Source organism: Anopheles arabiensis, chromosome 2 (assembly GCF_016920715.1).
Source record: "Anopheles arabiensis isolate DONGOLA chromosome 2, AaraD3, whole genome shotgun sequence".
Classification (NCBI taxonomy): Eukaryota; Metazoa; Arthropoda; class Insecta; order Diptera; family Culicidae; genus Anopheles; species Anopheles arabiensis.
Window position 1 is genome coordinate 11,878,280 of NC_053517.1, and position 20,644 is coordinate 11,898,923.

The 20,644-nt window shown below is 47.1% G+C and overlaps 4 protein-coding genes and 3 non-coding genes across 7 annotated transcripts; 4 read left to right on the plus strand and 3 right to left on the minus strand.

Annotated features, from left to right (window-relative positions):
* Positions 1-54: 54 nt before the first annotated feature.
* Positions 55-1,924, plus strand: LOC120894241 (microfibrillar-associated protein 1). Its single transcript, XM_040296717.1, has 4 exons — positions 55-220; positions 314-467; positions 533-1,291; positions 1,371-1,924. The coding sequence occupies exons 1-4, from the start codon at positions 151-153 to the stop codon at positions 1,804-1,806; spliced, it is 1,419 nt and encodes a 472-aa protein (XP_040152651.1). The 5' UTR covers positions 55-150; the 3' UTR covers positions 1,807-1,924.
* LOC120894240 lies at positions 1,910-8,617 on the minus strand. The gene is made up of 6 exons (XM_040296716.1): positions 8,512-8,617; positions 7,387-8,441; positions 6,523-7,314; positions 4,526-5,471; positions 2,109-2,279; positions 1,910-2,033 (listed from the first exon to the last, which is right to left on the minus strand). The coding sequence occupies exons 1-6, from the start codon at positions 8,524-8,526 to the stop codon at positions 1,938-1,940; spliced, it is 3,075 nt and encodes a 1,024-aa protein (XP_040152650.1). The 5' UTR covers positions 8,527-8,617; the 3' UTR covers positions 1,910-1,937.
* On the plus strand, positions 2,475-4,482 carry LOC120894242 (protein disulfide-isomerase A6 homolog). The gene has a single exon (XM_040296718.1). The coding sequence runs from the start codon at positions 2,780-2,782 to the stop codon at positions 4,115-4,117; it is 1,338 nt and encodes a 445-aa protein (XP_040152652.1). The 5' UTR covers positions 2,475-2,779; the 3' UTR covers positions 4,118-4,482.
* Positions 5,558-5,629, minus strand: Trnad-guc. Its single transcript has one exon. It is a non-coding gene; the product is annotated as a tRNA-Asp (tRNA).
* Trnad-guc lies at positions 6,009-6,080 on the minus strand. Its single transcript has one exon. It is a non-coding gene; the product is annotated as a tRNA-Asp (tRNA).
* Positions 6,223-6,294, plus strand: Trnad-guc. Its single transcript has one exon. It is a non-coding gene; the product is annotated as a tRNA-Asp (tRNA).
* A 331-nt stretch (positions 8,618-8,948) lies between the features above and the next one.
* On the plus strand, positions 8,949-12,321 carry LOC120895979 (putative sodium-coupled neutral amino acid transporter 10). The gene is made up of 4 exons (XM_040299747.1): positions 8,949-9,177; positions 9,255-9,372; positions 9,439-9,838; positions 9,918-12,321. Exons 1-4 carry the CDS (start codon positions 9,091-9,093, stop codon positions 11,803-11,805), a joined length of 2,493 nt encoding a protein of 830 aa, XP_040155681.1. The 5' UTR covers positions 8,949-9,090; the 3' UTR covers positions 11,806-12,321.
* Positions 12,322-20,644: the final 8,323 nt, after the last annotated feature.

Genomic DNA, 20,644 nt, shown 5'->3' on the forward strand with positions numbered 1-20,644 from the left:
ATAAGAACCTTGTTCGAAACGTCAAATGTCAATTTTGTTTGCGAGATAGTTTGTTTACGTTTTGCTGGGGAAATTCGTGCGAGTTGCTTCACTTTCTCCTGCACAAAAACTCATTTTTTGGTATCGTAAGCAACAGAAAACAGACTAAACATGAGTCCACCAACTACACAGTACGGTATACAAAGTACCGCCGGTGCAGTTCCAGTGAAAAACACAAAAGGTAAGTGTTAAACCATGCCCCGAACATCCTCGACGTGGAACCATCCTTCGGTCGCAAGAACTGCTCCTTATATTGTTCTGTCGCTTTCTTTAGGTGAAATATCTATGCAAAAGGTGAAAGTGCATCGATACGTGTCAGGAAAACGGCCAGAATATGCACAGTACGCCAGCAGTGACGAAGAGTCGGAAGACGACGATTTCCTGGAGCACCGTCGAGCGAACGAAGAGCAGCAGCAACGGGAAGAATCGTGAGTAGATTGTTACATCTCAACATTGGCGTTAATCAACTAAAGGAGCTATTTTTTCTCTATAGAGACGATAACGAACTGCCAGACGATGTCGATGATCCCCGTATCCGACGCCTGCAAGCGATTAGGGCCGAAACGCAAGATGACCTGGAACGGGAGCGCAAAGAACGACACCGGACGATACACGAGCCGGAGCTGGTACAGTCGGACGAAGAGAATGACCGTAGCGATGCCAGCGAGGACAATCGCAGACAGCGGTACAGCGACGATGAGCGGGAACAAGCGAATGCGACCTCCCGCCGGCGACGCATCTCCCTTGGCTCCGAGTCCGAATCGGAGGCCGAGCTGAGCGATTCTGAGATCGAGCGCAGGCGCAACCTGCTGAAAGCGAAAATGCTGCAGCAGAAGCAACGCGAGGAGGAGGAATTGCTGCAGAAGCAGGAGGAGGAAGGCATGTCGGATTCGGAAGAGTCGGAGAGCTCCGAGTACGAGGAGGAAACGGAAAGCGACGAGGAGAACGAACCCCGGCTAAAGCCGCTGTTCGTGCGCAAAAAGGACCGCACGACGATCATTGAAAAGGAGCGCGAAGCCAACCGCCAAAAGCAGCTCGAGTATGAGTCGAAAAAGATGGCCAAAGAACGACGGAAGCAGACGCTCCGGCTGGTGGAGGACAGCATTAAGAAGGAGCTGGAAAAGACGAAGGTTGAAAACGAACCGTCGCTGAACGACGTCAACACGGACGACGAGAACGACGAGGTGGAGTATGAGGCGTGGAAGCTGCGCGAACTGAAACGCATCAAGCGGGACCGCGAAGAGAAGGAACAGTAAGTATCGAGGGGGAGGCGCTCGTTTAACAGTGCCCAGAATTGAACCTAACCGACCGTCTGGCGTCTCTTGTTACAGGATCGAGAAGGAAAAGCAGGAAATCGAGCGGCTGCGCAACATGACGGAAGAGGAACGCCGGCAGGAGCTGCGCAACAACCCGAAACAGGTGACGAACAAGAACGTGAAGGGCAAGTACAAGTTCCTGCAGAAGTACTACCATCGCGGCGCCTTCTACCTCGACGAGGAGGACGACGTGTACAAGCAGGACTTCTCGGCCCCGACGCTGGAGGACCATTTCGACAAGACGATCCTGCCGAAGGTGATGCAGGTGAAGAACTTTGGCCGGTGCGGTCGCACCAAGTACACGCATCTGGTCGACCAGGACACGACCAAGTTCGACTCGCCGTGGGTAGCGGACACGGCCAATACGACCATCTTCCACTCCGAGCGGGCCGGTGGCATGAAGCAGGTGTTCGAGAAGCCTTCGCTTTATCGCAAAAAGCGCGATGCGTAGAGTTTTATTTCGAGCACATCAAATTCAACCGATCTTGTTTTCATAATAATGCGTGTATAACTTTAAGATAGTGTAAGCCATAAATATGAAATAAATAATTCTAATAGGATGTAGCATAGAAGTGAAATCACTCACTGTGCGTTGTTGTCCAGCACGATAAACTGCATGGTGGGGAAGTATTTTTCGAGCACGTGAAACAAACTAACGATTCCACAGTCGAACAGTTGCTGTAGGGAGAAAAGACATAAAATAATGCATTAAATAAATGTGAAGTTTATGTTGAGTTTCGATATGCTGCTCACCTCAAACGTCTTATCCAACTGTACTAACTTACAGTTATCGCAATAAAGGAAGCAAAGGAACAGAATCAGATAGGCCAGCTGCCGCTGTTTCTCATTCATCTCTATTTCCGCACTCTCTTCGTTGATGATATGAACGTTAACCGCATTTATGTCATCGATGTTGAAAGGCTTCTGAAGGAGAACAAACGCATTGAAAGGAGATTAATTAAATGTGGTATAAATTGAGGATTGTATGATTTATAACGACTAGTTTGAAAATGTAAAGCTTGTTCGAAAGCCGAAGCATGGCCATCATCGAATTCGAAACTTCATCCGCTTCGGCTCCTCTTCGGCACCGCACGTTTACTTCTTGGCCAATCGCTGGCGACCAAATCAGAATCATTGCCACCCGGTGCATTTGTGTGCGTGTACCACCAGAAGAAGAAAAAAAAGTCCTACATAGCGGCTTTTCTGACCTGGGCCTGTTGTTTATGGAGGGTGCAATAATAATCGGCACACGAAACGGCACAGCGGCAACATAAGTTCAGTGCAAACACAACCCGCTCCCAGTTAATCACTGTCAGCCAGCACAATTCGGTGTGTATCAGCAGTCCGATCGATTTGGAGGCGTGCTCGAAACACAACACAGCTACGTGGACATAACGCACCATTCGACATTTAGTGGCGTGAAGATGATTCCGCGGGCAGCTGAGAGGTTGCTGGTGCTGGTGGGGCTGCTACTCTTCGTCACCGGCCCCTCGCAAGCGCTGTACTCATCGTCCGATGATGTCGTGGCACTGACGACGGCCAACTTCGACCGCACCGTGGTGAAAAGCGACGAGGTGTGGGTGGTCGAGTTTTACGCACCCTTCTGTGGCCACTGCCGCAATCTGGTGCCGGAGTACAAGAAGGCCGCCACCGCACTGAAGGGCGTCATCAAGGTAGGCGGTGTGAACTGCGAGGAAGAGCAGGGTCTCTGCGGGCAGCACGGTGTGCGTGGCTATCCGACCATCAAGATCTTCGGTGCGAACAAACGCTCCCCGGTCGATTACAACGGACAGCGCACGGCCAAGGACATTGCGGAGGCGGCCCTAGCGGAAGCGAAGAAAAAGATCAAGAATGTTCTGGGCGGTGGTGGTGGCAGCAGCAGCAGCGGTGGCAGTGGTAGCAACAGCGGCAGCGGATCCAAGGACGACGTCATCGAGCTGACCGATGCCAACTTCGATAAGCTGGTGCTGCAGAGCGAGGAACCGTGGCTGGTGGAGTTCTACGCACCGTGGTGTGGACACTGCAAAAATCTGGCCCCGCACTGGGCCCGGGCAGCGACCGAGCTGAAGGGCAAGGTGAAGCTGGGCGCACTCGATGCGACCGTGCACCAGCAGAAGATGTCCGAGTACGGTGTGCAGGGCTTCCCGACGATCAAGTACTTCCCGGCGGGCACCAAGGATCGCAACTCGGCCGAAGACTACAACGGTGGCCGCACATCGTCCGACATCGTGAACTGGGCGCAGGACAAGTACACGGAAGACATCCCCAGCCCGGAAATCGTGCAGCTCACCTCGGAGCAGGTGGCCCGGGACACGTGCGAAAAGAAGCCGCTGTGCGTGGTGTCCGTGCTGCCGCACATTCTCGACTGCAATGCCGACTGCCGCAACGGCTATCTGAAGATTCTGCAGGAGATGGGTGACAAGTACAAGAAGAAGGAATGGGGCTGGCTGTGGACGGAGGGTGGCGCACAGCTCGACCTGGAATCGACACTGGACATCGGTGGATTTGGCTATCCCGCCATGGCGGTGGTGAACCTGAAGAAGATGAAGTACTCGCTGCTGCGCGGCTCGTTCTCGAAGGATGGCATCAACGAGTTTTTGCGCGACCTTTCGTTCGGCCGGGGCCACACCGCACCGGTGAAGGGTGCCGAGCTGCCAAAGATTCACACGGTCGAGCCGTGGGACGGCAAGGACGGACAGCTGCCGGTGGAGGAGGATATCGACCTTTCGGATGTCGATCTGGACGAGAAGGATGAGCTGTAAAAAAGAGAGCGCCAGACTACTGCCAGAGCAAAACTCGGATGTGGGATGATGGTTTTCCCATCCTTGCGATATCTTCCCATGGAAGCGCTTCGTGTGCTTTAGTTCGTAAGATTAAGAGGAGGCGGAATGGACGGGTTATAAACGGCCAAGTGCGCACACGAACACAACACGCTCATACAAAGTAACAGTCATTTGCATTTACCATTTACAGAACTAATTGAAACCATTCCCAGATCAGCCTAATTAGCCGAGATTTAGTTCGTTAGGGAGCGGGAAAATGGCACGACGTTGAAATCCGTATAATTTTCATTTTAAAATGACCGAAATAAGTGAAATGAAAATAAAGAACTGATAGGAAACTAAGAGTAATTGTTCTTCCTTTACAATAGCATGCTTGTCCGGACTTACCGCTTCATCCTGCTCCCGGTCGATCGAGGCACAACCGAACGTGACCGTCGCGATACCGCCCAGCTCGGGCAGCTCGTCCGAGATGCACGCCACCAGCTGACACACTTGCCGCAGCTTCTGAACGTGCAGCTTGTCGATGATCGGCAGGATCAGATTGTTCAGGCACATCTCCCTAGCATTCAGCCGAATTTTTTCAAGCAGTTGCAGATGCTTTAGCTTGTTCTTCATTTTCACCACTTCGGAGCCCTTCAGTCCTGGCGGCATGTGTCGCAGTTGCTCTCGGGTGCGCCCAATTTTGTCCATCAGCTCATCCGTTTCCACCGCCATTAATCGGGGTTCGGAATATTGGGCCCGTTCTTGTCCGATGGTAGTATTGCCGTGCTCTTGCTGGTATTCTGCAAGGATGGTTTCCGCATGGACTACACGAGTCGCGATTGATCGTTCACGCAGCTCGAGTGATTTGATTTGTTCGTCCAATTCGTGGACTTCTGGGGATGGCTCTTTTTCCGTAGGTTTAAATCTATTACGCACTTCCTCAACTGACGCAATGCCATGTCGAATGGACTCACAACACGTGGTCCAACAGTCGATCAGCTTTTTGGTAGTGGGAGATGATAAACCTGCTGCCATCAAACAACTATTACCACGATGATCATCATTCCAACGTTCCCATGCAAATTGCAACTTGTGGTAAGCTTCTGCAAGCTGCTTTACGCCATCATACATTCGTTTTCTATTCTGGACAACGTTTTCCAGTATGGTTTTCAGTTCTTCCTGCAAGCGTAATCCATCGGATTTGAGTTGTTCTTCGGTTGGCAGGGGGACATCAGTTTCTAACTGATGAATGAAATCTACCAATGATGCGTGATGCGCTTGCAGCCGTAATTTGTGGTTTTCTACTTTTATAAACTGTTCAGCAAGTTTGGGCAGCTCTGCAAATTTCATTCTAGATGTAAAAAAAGGGATTATTTAGTCTGTTAGTATTTAGCAAATAACTAAATACTAAATATTTAGTTATTTAGTATTTAGGCCCTCCCCGACGGGGAATCGAACCCCGGTCTCCCGCGTGACAGGCGGGGATACTGACCACTATACTATCGAGGACTTGAAACAATGAGCCGTTAGAGCGCTATTTAAACTACAGAAACTCACATGATAAACAACTTCAAATAGTTTTTGTACAGTAGATCCTTTGCGATATGAGAAATGTTAGTTGAATCTATCTTTTATATATCAACTAATGGAACTAAGAAGTTTACATGGTTTGTGGGCCAGATTAATTGATGCAAAACTTCAATTTTCATTACATAAATACTCAGACCTGTTAAGAATTAATGCCTCTTTCATATTGATAATCTTCAGGGAGAAATAAAAACGATATAATTGTATTTTCCTCAATATTGTATGTAACTGAATAGCAAACTGAATTCAACTGTCTAACAACTACAAAATCGTTAGCAAAAAACTCGAAAAAATATTTCTCCTCCCCGACGGGGAATCGAACCCCGGTCTCCCGCGTGACAGGCGGGGATACTGACCACTATACTATCGAGGATATATTCTTTCTATCGATTCACGCACTTTTTGAAATCACCCCCCTACTTTCTAACGTTTCCACCCTTACTGCATGCGTTGCGCAATAGGGATGAGTAGCAGCATGACGTTTCTATTGTGTACATTTTCCCCTGCCCATCACATCCTCGATAGTATAGTGGTCAGTATCCCCGCCTGTCACGCGGGAGACCGGGGTTCGATTCCCCGTCGGGGAGGAGAAATTTTTTTCCTTGCTTTTTAAGAATGTGTTGATATGAATGAGCAGTGAAATTTAAAGCAACGGAGTAAAACAAAGCTGCTGCTGCGCGATTTACCATAATCTTTTACAACAAACACGTATAACATTTTAACGATGTAAAAATTGATCCCGTTGCATGTGTAATACTTTTCCTCATAACCATTAGTTAAAACATGAAAGGTAAAAAAAACATCTTTACACTTACCTCGGTACTGGGACGCTACTTGCAATGCGAACGTGATCGAGTTCTTCCATCAGCTCTGCTTTGCTATTAAGAAGTTGCTCCAAACGTTCACGGACCGACTTCAACTCCTGTGCAGCACGAAGTTGGCTCACCATATGCTGAACGATACTGTTTACTTTTACCACAGTGTCCTCGTAATTCGCGGCGGTAGCGCTACTTAGCACTTGCGTTACACTGTCCCGAAAGAAGCTGTTCAAACTTGAACGTAAACGTGTATTCAGTACGATATATGAGAATGGTAAATCGGCACGCATCTGTCCGACCAGCTGCCGCAAACGCAAAGCACCGTCCAGCGTTTTAAATATCGCGGTACAAGAGAATCCTTCTATCCATTTTTGACCGCTGCCAGCCTCTAGCATACGATCATAGACAAAACCGAGAAAGCCTTCGCGAGCATTTGCATCCAGTTGTTCTTCCACAGCTAATTTTACCGCTGCAATGGTTTCCAGCTCGGCGAAAGGGACCGCACCGATGGCAGAAAACTCATGCCAAATCTTTTGCTGAAGCTTTGCAATTGTATCTTCAACGTTGGCTATGACCATTGCTGCTCGTACGATGCCTTTGAGGTTGTTGTGCAGCTGACTTAAAATGTCGTCCAAAGGGGGATCGCTGTTGAGTGTGTTATCATTAGCGAGATCTTTCAGCGAATGCAGATTTTCCATAGCAATGCGTTTTTCATTTGCAGTTCGTTGCACATGCTCTTCAGCAGATCGAATATCGATCGTCAAGGATTGAGCGTGGGTTTGAAGATTACTGAAAACATATGTATGAAATTAGTGATCAGCCACTGAAAAATTGTTCATTTGTACCGATAGCAACTCTTACCTTATATAGAGCTGCTTGTCGTGTTCGTCGCTTAGCTTACTAAACAGCACCAATGATTGATTGTTAGCAATGGCACACCGTGCAAACTGCATCTCAAACTCCATCGAATCTGTTGCATCCAACCGATTCAAAATGTGCTCAATCTCTTTAACGTGCTCATTCAGCTCCTCTAGCTTGGCCTCACACGTTTGCTGCACCTCCAACTGCATACTCAATTGAACTAATTCCACCTGTAACTGATCCAGCATGTTTTCAAGCTCATTGCACGTTACATCTACCTTTGCTGCGACAATTTCCCGAACCATTGTCATGGCTGTATCCGTATCATGAACCATTCGTTCCGCTAGTAGCTGCTCCTTTTCATTCGAAACCGATTGCAACATCCGTTTCAGCTGGTTTCCCTGATCCTTGTAGCGCTGCACCTGCCGGGAGTGTACGGTGGCAATCGTCTGCTGTAACATTTTTTTCAACTGATCATACTTGACCGTCTCTTTGAGCCGTTCCTCCAGATCCGCTATCATCGGTCGGAAGTCTTTCAGCTGCGTGGCTAGATATTTGCGCCGCATTTCCAGCTTGAAGTCGTCTTGCGTTCTCTGCCGGTTGCTATACTGCCGGCAGAGCAGACAGTCGGACAGGATGGCCCAAAGCGTTGCCGGGCTAACGATCTGCTGGCGGAAGCGACGTTGCGAGAGCAGCAGATTGAGGTTAGGATACTTGGCAGTGCCGTAAAACAGCCCCGGACACAGTAGGCAGAATTCTTCGATCGGAATTTTCAGTACACCATCGATGCGAATAATTCCACTGTGTTTGACGCTGCGTCGCAGCGTAAACCCTTTGCCATCGAATGAAGCGCTTTTGGTGTGGCGCAGGTGCCGGAATGGGTCCGTTGCCGTTTTCACACGCACGGCGACAGAATTTTCCGCGATAACGCCAAACAGCGGCACGTCCTGGCTGAAAAACCAGGGCAGGATGCCGCGGGCCGTAACGTTGAGCAGACTGGTCGAAGGTTGGACGAGTATCGTTTGCTGCGTGCCGTCTTCCGCGGTACAGGTTATCTGAAAATCAATGATAAAGCACTGATTATTAACACTCAATACCGAATGGAGTGTAGTTTTTCGGCGTTACCCCGATTATGTGCATGATTTTGGTAAGAAATAAACAATCAAAGAGTGAATTATGCGCACTGAACACTAAGCTATGCAAGACGCCAACGAGCAGAGCCGCTTGTGGAGCAAACGTACTGAGATGGATTCGCAGAACTGGGGAACAATAGGAAAAACCGTTACGAACTCCTTCGCAAACAGAAACATTTAAAGTCACAGTTATCAATCACACATACCTGACTTTTTCCGCATTTATTTGCAAAATTATCGTAATTTATGACAATTTAGTAATGAGAAATTATTGATTTAAATTTTCCAACAGTTTTGCCAGTAAAATATTCAAAATAAAACGTACTTTTCTATAATTTCGATAATCTACAGGGTGGCCTGTATATATTTTCCTTTCACACCATCGCTCCATAAACCTTGGGCAGTTTTGACGTTTTGCGAAGAGCTGTTTTCAAAACAAACAACACGTACTGCATACGAATCGCCGCGTACGCAAACAAACCGTGCTTGGCGAAACATTTGTGCAAAGAACCACACTAAATAAGCATCGTGCTTCAGAAATAATGAAACGGAAAAGCATACAGCGTGCGTGATGGAAACGAACACCGTGCAGACGATCACGCTCACGAACAGTATTATCGGCGTGGGCATCCTTTCTATGCCCTTTTGCTTCCAGAGGGTAAGTGTTGAGATAATGTGGATTTGCTGGGGATTTCCGGTTCTCACCGTGCTGCTTTATCGCCGTTTCTGTTTCAGTGCGGAATTGTGCTGTCAATAGTGCTTCTACTGCTTAGCAGCTATGTTACCCGGTTGGTGTGCAGCTACATGGTTAAATCGGCCATCATTTCGAGACGCAAAAACTTCGAACAAATAGGTAAATGGCACGGCCAAGCGCCCCAAAACGCACAAAACTAAAGTAGTGTGTGCATTGTTTTTTCAGCGTTTTATGCGTTCGGCTCTGCGGGGAAGCTACTCGTAGAGCTATGCGTCGTTGGCTACCTGTTGGGCACGTGCATTGCCTACTTCGTCGTGGTCGGTGACCTTGGCCCTCAAATCACGGCGAAAATACTGTCCATGCGCGAAAGCGATGGGCTTCGAACGTGGGTTATGATAGCCGTCACTATCGTATGCATCATTCCGCTAGGTATGCTGCGAAACGTGGACAGTTTGGCGTCCGTTTGCACCGCCTCGCTAGGGTTCTACCTTTGCCTGGTGCTGAAGGTGATTTCGGAATCGAGCATAAAGTTTCACCCCGGCTGGTTCGACCGGCTGGACCTGTGGAACTGGGGCGGAATATTGCAGTGTATGCCGATTTTTACCATGGCCCTATCCTGCCAGATGTAAGTGCACTGTGGACGAGGAGGTAATCCCCGGTAATAATGAGTAGGTTTACCCATCCTGTCTATTGTGTTTTTGTAGGCAAATATTTGAAGTGTACGCTACGATGCCCACCACCTCGCTGGATAAGATGAGTCGCGTCATCCGACAGTCGACCAACATCTGCACGATGATCTACGTGGCGATCGGATTCTTCGGGTACGTCGCGTTCAACGGGCACCGGTTTTCCGGTAACATTCTGGTCGATTTTACCCCATCGTTTGCGAGCGACATCATCAAGATGGGCTTTGTGCTGTCGGTTGCGTTCAGCTTTCCGCTTGCGATCTTCCCCTGCCGGGTGAGCCTTTACTCGCTGCTGTACAAGCGTGCGTCCGACGGGCACATGTACATACCGGAGTCCAAGTTCCGGCCGCTAACGATAGCGATCGTGGTCGTGGCGCTTGTGTTCGGTTTGCTCATACCGTCGATCGAGGTGGTGATTGGGCTGGTCGGCTCCACGATCGGTGTGGCAATATGCTTGATCATACCGGCCGCCTGCTACATGACGATTTGCAAAACCAACATAAGCGAAAAGCAGCTCGCCCAGGTGATGATTGCGTTTGGGTTCATCATCATGGTGCTGGGAACGTACGCCAATTTGCAGGCGATCGATCGTACGCCGGAGCGGCATGAGCATGAGCCAACCGTTATGCCGGCGGCACTGGAAAAGCTGGTAGGGAAGCCGCCGGCTTCGCTGGTACCCGGAAAACTGGCAAACGATCTAAAACCGCAAGCACCGGCCCCACCGCCCGTGCTACCGGTGGAATCGGTAACGCAGAAGGTAATACCAAAGATAGAGCTACCGGTAGAGGCTGCTGTAAAGGAAAACCCGGAACAGCCAAGTATTGTTGAGACGGAAGTCAAAAAACCCCTGCCAGAGGTTAAACGAGCCGATGGAGCCAATATCGAACCAAACGCCGCACAGGAAGGAGAGGAACAGCACAAAGATCCCCCGGTAGCGATCAATAATGAGGCGATACTGAAGGAAGAGCACGAGATAGCGGTGGAGGAGAAGGAAAAAATTGCGAAGGAAATTACCGAGCTGAAGAATGCCAAAAAGGTACTCCAAGCCGAGGTGGAAAACATCAAGGAAGAGCTGGTGAAGAAAAACAAAGAGACGGAACAATTGGTGCTAAAGAAACTGGACGAGATTGTGGTGAAAATAGCCGAGAAAAAGGTTAGCATCGATTCGCAGGAAGTGGGCAAAAAGGTGGAAAGCGGTGATGGTGCTGCTGCTCCATCGAAAGACGTTCTTCCCGAACCCGATGCAAGTGGAAAGAGGGACTACGGCGCAAAGATTCCGAACGATCCGATCGTGAAGCTACTGAAAGCTGGCGGAAACAATAAAACTATCCTTCAAGCGGGACGAGATGCTGCAGCAAACGGTACGGTGGATAGAGAGCGGAACGTTCCAGCACCGGACGTCGATCGGTTGCCGGTCGAGGGTGCAGGGGCCGGCGAGATACCCGCCGAACAAGCGACCGAAACACTCGCTAAGCAAGAGCAGAATGGTAGTGACAGTAAGCCACCAGCAGCTCCGGTAGCAGTAGCGGATAGCGAAAATGAAGCCTCACATCAGGCAGTCGCGCCGAAAGTGGATGCAAATGGAAAGGTCACCCGTGTGCCCGAACCGAGCGAGGCGAGCGAAACGAAACAGCAACAACAGCGACCGGATGGTGAGATCAAGGAAGAGGAAAACGTCCCACTACCACCGTTACCGGTGGAGGTACCGGCCGATGTTGCACCGGCCGCTGAGAAACAGCAGCCCCGCAATCCGTTGGACACGGCGGCTGAGGAAGCAAAGGCAGGAAAACGCGATCTGTTGGCAATGCGCTTGAAGCGCGACGTGGTGAACTCCACCGCGGGCGGGGAGGAAAACTGCCCGAAACGCATCACATCCGTAGCCGGGAATGCACCGGATGGGGATTGAAAGGTAGCTAATCTCTACTGAAGGCTCGTCCGGATATCGGACAAAAAGGAATTTGAAGACACTGGGTGGATTACGGTGTGTGTGTGTCAGACTGAACAATGACTGTGCAATACAGGCATGCGAGGAGACGATCTGGCTTAGGAGTGGTTAGTTTTTGGAGATATTTTTACCCTGGGGGAATTGTAGTAGTTAAATCTTGAAAGTATCTATTCCAGAGTTTATGAGATATTTGAGTGTTGTTAGCATATAATTGACGCGGGGCGAGTGATGTGAAAATAAACTAATTGGTTTCAATGAAATCGAACAACAGAAACAAACGGAGCAAATTATCGACATTTATTCTTATTTGAATAGTCCTTTCATATTCGATTATTGTATTTAATTCATACAGCAAACCGTACATCAAGAACAGGCAATTTAATTTTGTTGATAAAGGCATTGTGATTTAGAATGCATCGTCGAAGCTCGACCTAATCGCGAGAGGAGGGAAAACTGTGTTGAGAGTGCCTTTTAAACCAAAAACAACTGCTCTTTGTTTGTCCCTTTTTGGGTTGGAGTGTTTCAGAAGATCCCTATCGGCCATTTACTTGTGTGTTGGTTTGTATGTAGTCTTCCCACGCGGTACATCCAAGTTCAAAATACAGAAAAAGAAGTGTTTAACCGTTCAATACCCACCACTCAAACCCGTCCTTGTGTGCGATTGCGGCTGGCAATCGTATCGAACTGAAAAAAAGGTTAGCATTCCTCTATGTTTGCGTGTGCGCCTTCCTGCCTTGGAGGGATCGGCATGTTGGCAATGCTTTGAATCAGCCAAATGTTTTGTTTCATAAAGTATTTTCCAATCAGTGTGCGGATTGTCGCAGTGAAATGTTCAGCTAGCTAGAGGCGTGGGGGAGGGTAGCAAAGCGCGGATCGGCCACGGTATGATCGTATGAATAATTGATAGATAAATTGAAATTGATGCCGCACACCCACACAGGCGCACGTGGCGAATGTACAGGGCTATGGCATGGTGATGTATGTATTTTTATTTAGACAAAAAAAGAAACGAACAAACGAACAAACAAACTTTGCAAAACAACGCGCATTTTGCGACAACGTGGGCCACGTGTGCTCCTATCGTGTGGTGGGTTGGGTGGGTGGGTTTGTGCTTTTGTTTTTGCTCATTTTCTCCTTTTTCTCTGCACCTTCTATGAGCGTTTTTTTGAGCGTTTGTTTGTTTCATTAGTGTTATGAGTTGTTTTACTAGATTTGCATGAAATTTAAATGAAATACCATCCACCCGTGTCTGTCCTTATGTGTGTGTGTGTGTTGTATGCAGAAGGATTATCGGTTGACTGTTTTGCAAATGAAAACCCTCCCCCTCCCTTCCTACCTGTCCGACCCGTGCATGCATCGTTAAATTATGTATGCTCGTGTCTGTTTTTTCCTTCTTGCACGTTGCACAACAATCTCTCTCTGTTATGTGTTGCTTAGTGTTGCAGTTGTCGGTGGGTATGGCTTCTACTATAAAAGCACCTTTAGCTCCTCCGGTACGTCGCTTGCAATGCAGCAAAACATATTAATATGGAATGGCTTCTACATCTTCCACTATCCAGCCGTTGCACACCGAGACGGGAGCATTCTTGATAAAGGGGGTCCATCATCGCTTAGAACCCCATCTCCAGAAGACCGTGTGTACTGCTACGGCGGAGGTTGTTTTTATAGGCAGGATTATCTTCATCGGGTTTAGTTACTTCGAAGTAGTAGCGAAGGGAGGTACATTTAAATGCAAAATTGATGTCAACGTCTCTTATACACAGGGTGTCAATAAGATGGACTGATAGTGGAGTGCGGTGTGGCAAACGATTGCCACAGTATTTGGGATGCCACAGTATTTTGAGCGAACGTGGGCGGTTTAAAGTCTCTCAACACCTTGAGATTGGAAAATTAAGTACAATGTGTTTGAATGGAAAATATAGAAAAAACTAGGTAGGTGTAAGAAAGAAAACTCGATAAAGGGTAGACGAGGTCCTGAACCTTTCTATAAATGTTATGAGTTTATGTGCATCATAGTAAGCCGATATTTACTTCGAACGTTATAGATCGAAGTAGACATATATAATAAAGCTCATTACGTTTTCAACCGACTAGCAGAGCAGTAGATAGTTCAATTATTTGCGCATCTCCCAAACAGCTTATGGGGCCCAGAAGCGTACGATATTTGAAGCAGTGTATTTTTCAATCAATATTCAAGAAACCGAAGATGAATGCAAGTTCCACTGGATTCACAAGCGCTGCAGGTAGTGGCATAATTTCGTCAGATCTTCCTGGTATCGACAGTCTTACCGGAGGAGACAATTGGGACACTTGGAAGTTTGCGGTGAAAACGTTCCCGGAGCTCGAAGATCTCTGGTACGTGGTAAAGCCGACAAAGAATGACGACGGAAGCTACGTAGCCGTCGATGCAGTTCAAGGATCGCAAGGCAAGAGCAAAAATCATCCTTCTTCTTGATCCGTTGAATTATGTGTACGTCAAGGAAGCAACGACAGCAGAGAGAAATTTGGGCTAAATTGGAGAGAGCTTTTGAGGATTCTGGTCTCACCATATCGGCGAACAGATGGAAGTTAACTCACTAGGTGGAAATAGCTATTTTATTGTTTTTATTGACGATAAATCCCGCTGCAAGTGGACATACTTGTAAAGATGCCTCGGTAATGGAACTTGGACTTCATCTAGTTTTGCTTTTGACTTTGTTGTTGTATAGATATTAGTGCAGAATATCCCGCTGTCCAATTTATAGTAAGGCCTAAGATGTAGGTACTGTATCAGGTTCCTGGATCGGGATACTTTTACAATCCGTTCCATGGCTAAGACAGATCTATGTAAAGATTTTTAACCCGAAAAGAAAATATGCGTTCGGGATTGTTGAGTTCCGGGAATAGTTTGTTTATGGTATCAGTTACAGGTACGGTTTTGTTTGCAAATAAGATCCAGAAGCGGAGAGGTTTAGGATCAGTTCTAAGCCTGGTATGGGTTGTTGACCGGGCCATGTGACATCGACGTGCTCTATCGTGAGCAGGTAAACAAAAGAGAGAGAGTTGAGAATCAATTTTAAGTCCGCCTCAATATGAGTTCGGTCTTGTATGGGCTTGAGATATGTTCGAGGCCCGGTATGGATTTAGGATCAATGCTAGAACCATTATAGGTTGGGGATCAGTTTCAGGTATGGGATGGATTCTGGGTCAGTTTTGGTACCGATATGGGTTCAGGATCAGTGCCAGGACCGAACTACAGATTCGTTTCATTAACTAGTGTTTTAAAAATGCTTAAACTCCGTAACGTTCCATCTCTACAATATTTATTACATATCATTTATACCATACATCGTTTGGTTCTGAATGTTTCACCAGTTTCACCACTCCCGACCATACACCATTGAACGACACGATACCCTGCCACGGTGCTGAACGTTCGATTTTAAAGTTAATGCATAACATATTTGCCAATTTACCCTTCACACCAATCTCCGAGCGATTGGAAGCGACAACGCAATCGCATCAGAAAGACACACAAACACATACACCCAGGGTTGTTGATGGGGCATATTTTACAATTTCATACCGATCTGATTATCCTTTTCCATTTTTCCATCGCTTCCACGCGTCGATGGGAAAATGAATTGACGCTCCATAGTGTGGTTTTGGTTTCCGTATTCTCTCCCTTTTCCCCTATCACAACACATGTTGTTTGCCATTATTCCCATTTCCCAGTTCCTCCCGTTTGGGCGTTTTCTTGTTGTTGTGTAGTTCTATGAACGAATTTAACCAACGAAAAGCAAAAAAACTCGCATGCTCTATGCATATTTTATAGCGACCCGGCCTTTCGGAACACGGTCAAATAATGCAAATGAAATTTGTGCGCCGTCGGAGCAGGGGTTTTTCATTTTATTTCCAGTTGCGGCTGGGCCCAACGGGCCTTAAAAGGCCAATTGGCAAAGGGCAAGCGGATAGACTTTTTTGTTTGCTACGAAACAGATGAACTTTTTATCGCTTATTAGGCGTTGGAGATGCGCCTGAAAGTCCCGGCTAAGACCCGTAGCATTAGCCGGAAGGAGACAAAAGGCGAAAGCTTGCTAGATTGCGATTAATGAGCTTTTGGGCAGGCAAATAGTATGTTTGTGGTTGTAAAAAGATATTAAATTGTAAATTTCTATATTTTTCAAAATTTCATAAACCAAATTTAAAAGAAAAAGGGTAAACCTTGAGGCTTAAGGTAATAAAAAAGTGCCTAATACAGGTGACTGCGTGTTGCTGCAACCTTCTGTCTCGATACCTTCTGTCTGTGGTGCAAGCGTAACGGCCCGACGATCTGCATTGAGAAATGTTTCTGTGTGACTTTTTGTCAATCCAGAGGCCCAACTACTGCTACCTATCTCATAGACGACTCAGCAGTTAATCGACAAAATTATGCTCAAAATTTGGGCGATCTTTTTGGAGCGTTGCAGCCAGAGAAAACCAACTGCTCGGTCTGGTTATACGGAGCACTAAAGAATTTCGCGACCCTATATGAGTCTACTGCGTCGCCAGACGGTCTACTGTAGTATCTTACGATCGGTCTTGGAATATTTGAGCGTGTTCTGAAGCCCCACTACTGCCTTACGCCTACTTTCCTGGCAGGATCGCAATAATCTTCCTCCGTATGTGGAACGGTGCCGTCTTCTAGGCCTTGAGCCTCTTTCGGTTAGAAGACGCTATTCACTTTTATCGCTAACCTACTTAGTGGCTTGTGGGAGCGATTGAAAGACGATGTACATCGTTTTAAGAGTGAACTAAGACTAACTACATTTATTCGATATTCAGTATAACCACGGTTGCTGTAACCAATGGCTACTTGATTACAACTAAGATATTGCTATAAGCAATCCACCACAGGCTCAATCGATTAATCGCCTTTGCTACACCACCGCACCGGTCTAGAGAGACTCTACGATTTGCTCAGCCCATTGATGGCCCATTGAAGATTAACTAACAAATAGTAATAATAATAGTAATAATTGTTTGCTTCTTTTTCGCTCACTGTTTAAATTGTTGTCACATGGCAATTTTAATTTATGAGCATATTTCAAAATTACTATATTTTATCCACTCCTGATTAAACGGGCATATAATCGAAAACGATGTTCGATCCACGCATCGATTCGCTGGTTTGGATAGGTGTGAATAAAAAGTGTAGGCTAGAAAATTAATTTTAACTTCCCATCCTAATTCCTATCCCTTCCCATCACCCCCCACCCCTTCCTAAATCCTTCCTTCACCAGACCATCCTCTTTCCTCACCCCTGGATCTGATCGCTTGTCCAAACTGTCCGACATTGTTGATGATGCGTGTCGTGTGTACGTGTTTGATCGGAAAGTTTTCCTCCCGCCGACACACACGCAGTCACACATCCTGGCATGTGAAGGTGAGCAAAAAAAAGCTAAGAAGCTAAAGCCCTCTTGCACATGCCTGAGGTCCACGATTGCCTCCGGTGGGTATGGGATAAGCTAAGCGCCAGCAAGCAAAACCCCGTCAACTGGTACTGGCATCCACATTAGGCCACCGATTGTCTGTTTGGGGCGGGCGGACCGTGTTACCAGCCCGACAACCAGCCGTAATAGAAACTTTTTTACCCATTCACCCGGTCGTTCCCGGAGTGTTCACCCTCGAGTTTGAGGGGAGCCGGGTGGGTTGGGAGGAGAGGAAGGAGACACCAAACTTTATCCTTATCATCGTTGTTCGATCGGAAAATTGAATTTCGGAAAAAGGGCTTCGGAGGCGCAAACATGCCGGCCCAGAATCTGCCCGCCCGGGACAAAACAGACCACCCCGGGCCGGGTTAGTAGAGGTAGTAGTTTTTTGGACTATCGGCCTATTTGTTGCTTAACCTGCTCCACCAATGCCTCGTGCCACCGGTTCCTCCCAGTGTTTGGTTGGGCCCTATTTGGCCCGTGTTCGGTTCGATCGGCTGGGGGGAAAGTTTAGCCGGATTTTGGGAGGATGATATGGCCTTAGCTGACAATTAAAACACTTTCAAACTTCCACCACCCTTCAGCCCCGGGAGCGAACGACGAAGGGGTATGTGTGTGTAGGGGCCTTTATCCGGAGACGTAGGGCATTATTGCTCGAGCGTCGCTATTTTCGGATTAGGGATGCCGGCTCCGTAATTTGGCCAATAGTTAAGGACGTGTCTGTTAAACGAGCGGGGGTTTTTGCCGGGTGTACGCCACCACGCGGTAACACTGTTGCTGACAACTTAACCCCTAGTAGGGAGGGGGGTGACCAGTTTTTGCCGCTCGATGTTGGGGTCAACACCAACCGCTGGGCGGGCTTTGGAACGGCTCTCCAGATAACGGTGTGCAAACATTTTAAGATCCGCTGGCAGGAGTTCGATGATAAGCATCTTATTCAGATCCTGTGAAAAGGTATTTGGAGTCGCATTTGAGCGACGCGTTGAGCATCGCTAAATGGGTGATGCTGATAAGTTATGCACCGCGCACACCGCGCTAAACAGCTCGGTGAAAAGAAAGTGCCATTGCTTATCAGATTTAATTTTAAAACACATTCCTCAGATAGCGACAACCAATAGGTTCACGAGCAGAACCATGGCGAGCGTGCTTCTGTTCGACAACGCAAACGCGATGGATGGTAATGCGTGGGCGTGTTATTTAAAGCTGCTGCTCGGACACGCCAATGATGAATGCAAATTGCAATTAATTAACTGTTCCTGTCCGGTGTCGGCCCATTCAGCTCGCGCGCGGCACGTGCACCGTAAAGAATTTGGCTGTGCTGTAGTTCGCGGAACATGGCGAAGGCATAAGGCACTTTTGCCCACACTACGTACCGCGTTGAATGGAATGGAGGTGAGATTCGTTGGCGATTTGGTGGGATTTACATTAAAAAAAGACGAAAGACGAACCATCAATAAGCTTCGTGATGTAAATCATGAACGAGAACGTGTCGAGAGGGGACAGCGCGTCCTGAGCGAGTTCTAAAATAAGTTTCTTCCGGGAAATTGGCTAATTTGTTAAGATTTGCTTCATTATTTTGATTTAATGGAATAATTCCATTGTGCGGACATGAACGACACGTTGAGTGTGTGCTCTAACAGGAAGTACTACCTATTGAACACGCTGATGAAGGATGTCATTGATTTTTTTTAGGAAATAAAGTAAATAAGCATTATAAAAATTATACGATAAATATAACAGCTTTTTTTTATAAATTAGCACAGGAATCTTGAGGCTTATGTATTTGAATAAACACAAACTTTTTGTTTTGTATGATGGGTTCATGAAACAATTAGGAAGTTAGTTAGTTAGTAAATTTATTTCAATATTTACAAAAACATGCTTACATTTGCGGTGTTGCTATAATGCTGTAATGGGTCCCTAAGCTTCCCTCCTCATTGGATTGTTTCCTTTTTGTAACTTTAGGCTGATTACTCTCAGCATTGCGTAGTTTTAACAGCTAGGAAAAAAACATTGTAAGAGAAAGGTGTTGTAGATAAAAAAAAACCCTGACGTCAAAGAAGAAATTAACCTAATTCTAACCTTAACCTAATCATTGCTTAATTGCTACAGCTAATTTAAAATAATTACCAAAAATGGTTTAAAAATGAAAGTGACAACACAATTGCATACCATCAGGCGCTCAGTAAAACCCAGCGATGGTTAATGTTAAGCGTGTCGAACCCTCGAACCCTTTGCAGGTAAGTATCCGAAAAGCTTTCTGAACGGCTTGAAAAAGATTACATTAATTTTTGTTTCCTTCATAACCTAATTTATGATCTCCGTACTACAAACCTCTATTACCGTGAGCCCTAGCTTTCATCCAAACCAGCTTAATAGCCCTTCGCAGCAGCTTCATATTAATTTTGACCCTTAGGTTTTATCCATCACTGTAAGCGTCATTCGCCAACAACAGAGTTCCGAAAATTGCACTGACATGGGTAATTTATTTCATCTATCTTCATCTAGGTAACGACGCTCCAGCAAAGGAAGCAAAAGACACCCGTGTGAAGCTATGGCGAACGTCAATTAAAAACACGTTTGCGTTTGTCAGCCCCAAAATGGCGCGGGCCCCTCGAAGCGACGAAACAGAACATGGAAAAGAAAGAAACTGTCGTTCGGGCTTCAATTAAAATTTGCCTTCCAAATCGGGGTAGCTCGGGACGGTTGATATGCTTAGCCGAGATTGATCGTCCGACCCGCTCGGCTCGAGTCGCACGCACTTTTCCCCCATGCCGAGCGCCCCAAACGGTCACTGGGCGCGTTAAATATGCAGCCGGTACATTAGCTACGATCTAGCAGTGCCACCAGTTGCACCACCACTACCCGCACCGGCGATTTCCCATAAAAGTGAGATCATTTTCGCGGTCACGCACGTCGTATTTCCGGGCGCGAGGGAATGTAGAAACGAAAGCAAAAAAAAAAAGGTACCCAGTACCAGGCACCTCCACCGAAGCGTGTGGGTCCATTTTTTATTGCGTGCTGAACGCTTTGTGGTCAGCGCGTCAGTTTTTCCTACTTTCCTTTCCCTTTTAGGGTTCATTTTCTTAAAACTCTTTCTTCTCAAACATGGCACCCGGCCGAGTGCCGTTTGTAGTGAAATGGAACTCTTGTTTTTGTTGCTCTACTTTCGTACCTTTCGGATCTTTGGAACGCTACAGGACCACACTGAAGTGTTAGAAAGGTAAAGGAAGGAAAGCAATCGAGAGCGGGATAAAAAAGAAGCATTGGTTATTCGTATCATTCAAGGAGGGCGTAGTTAGGACCGGCTCAGGACAGCTTTTATCCTTCATCCCGGGGTCGCATAAATC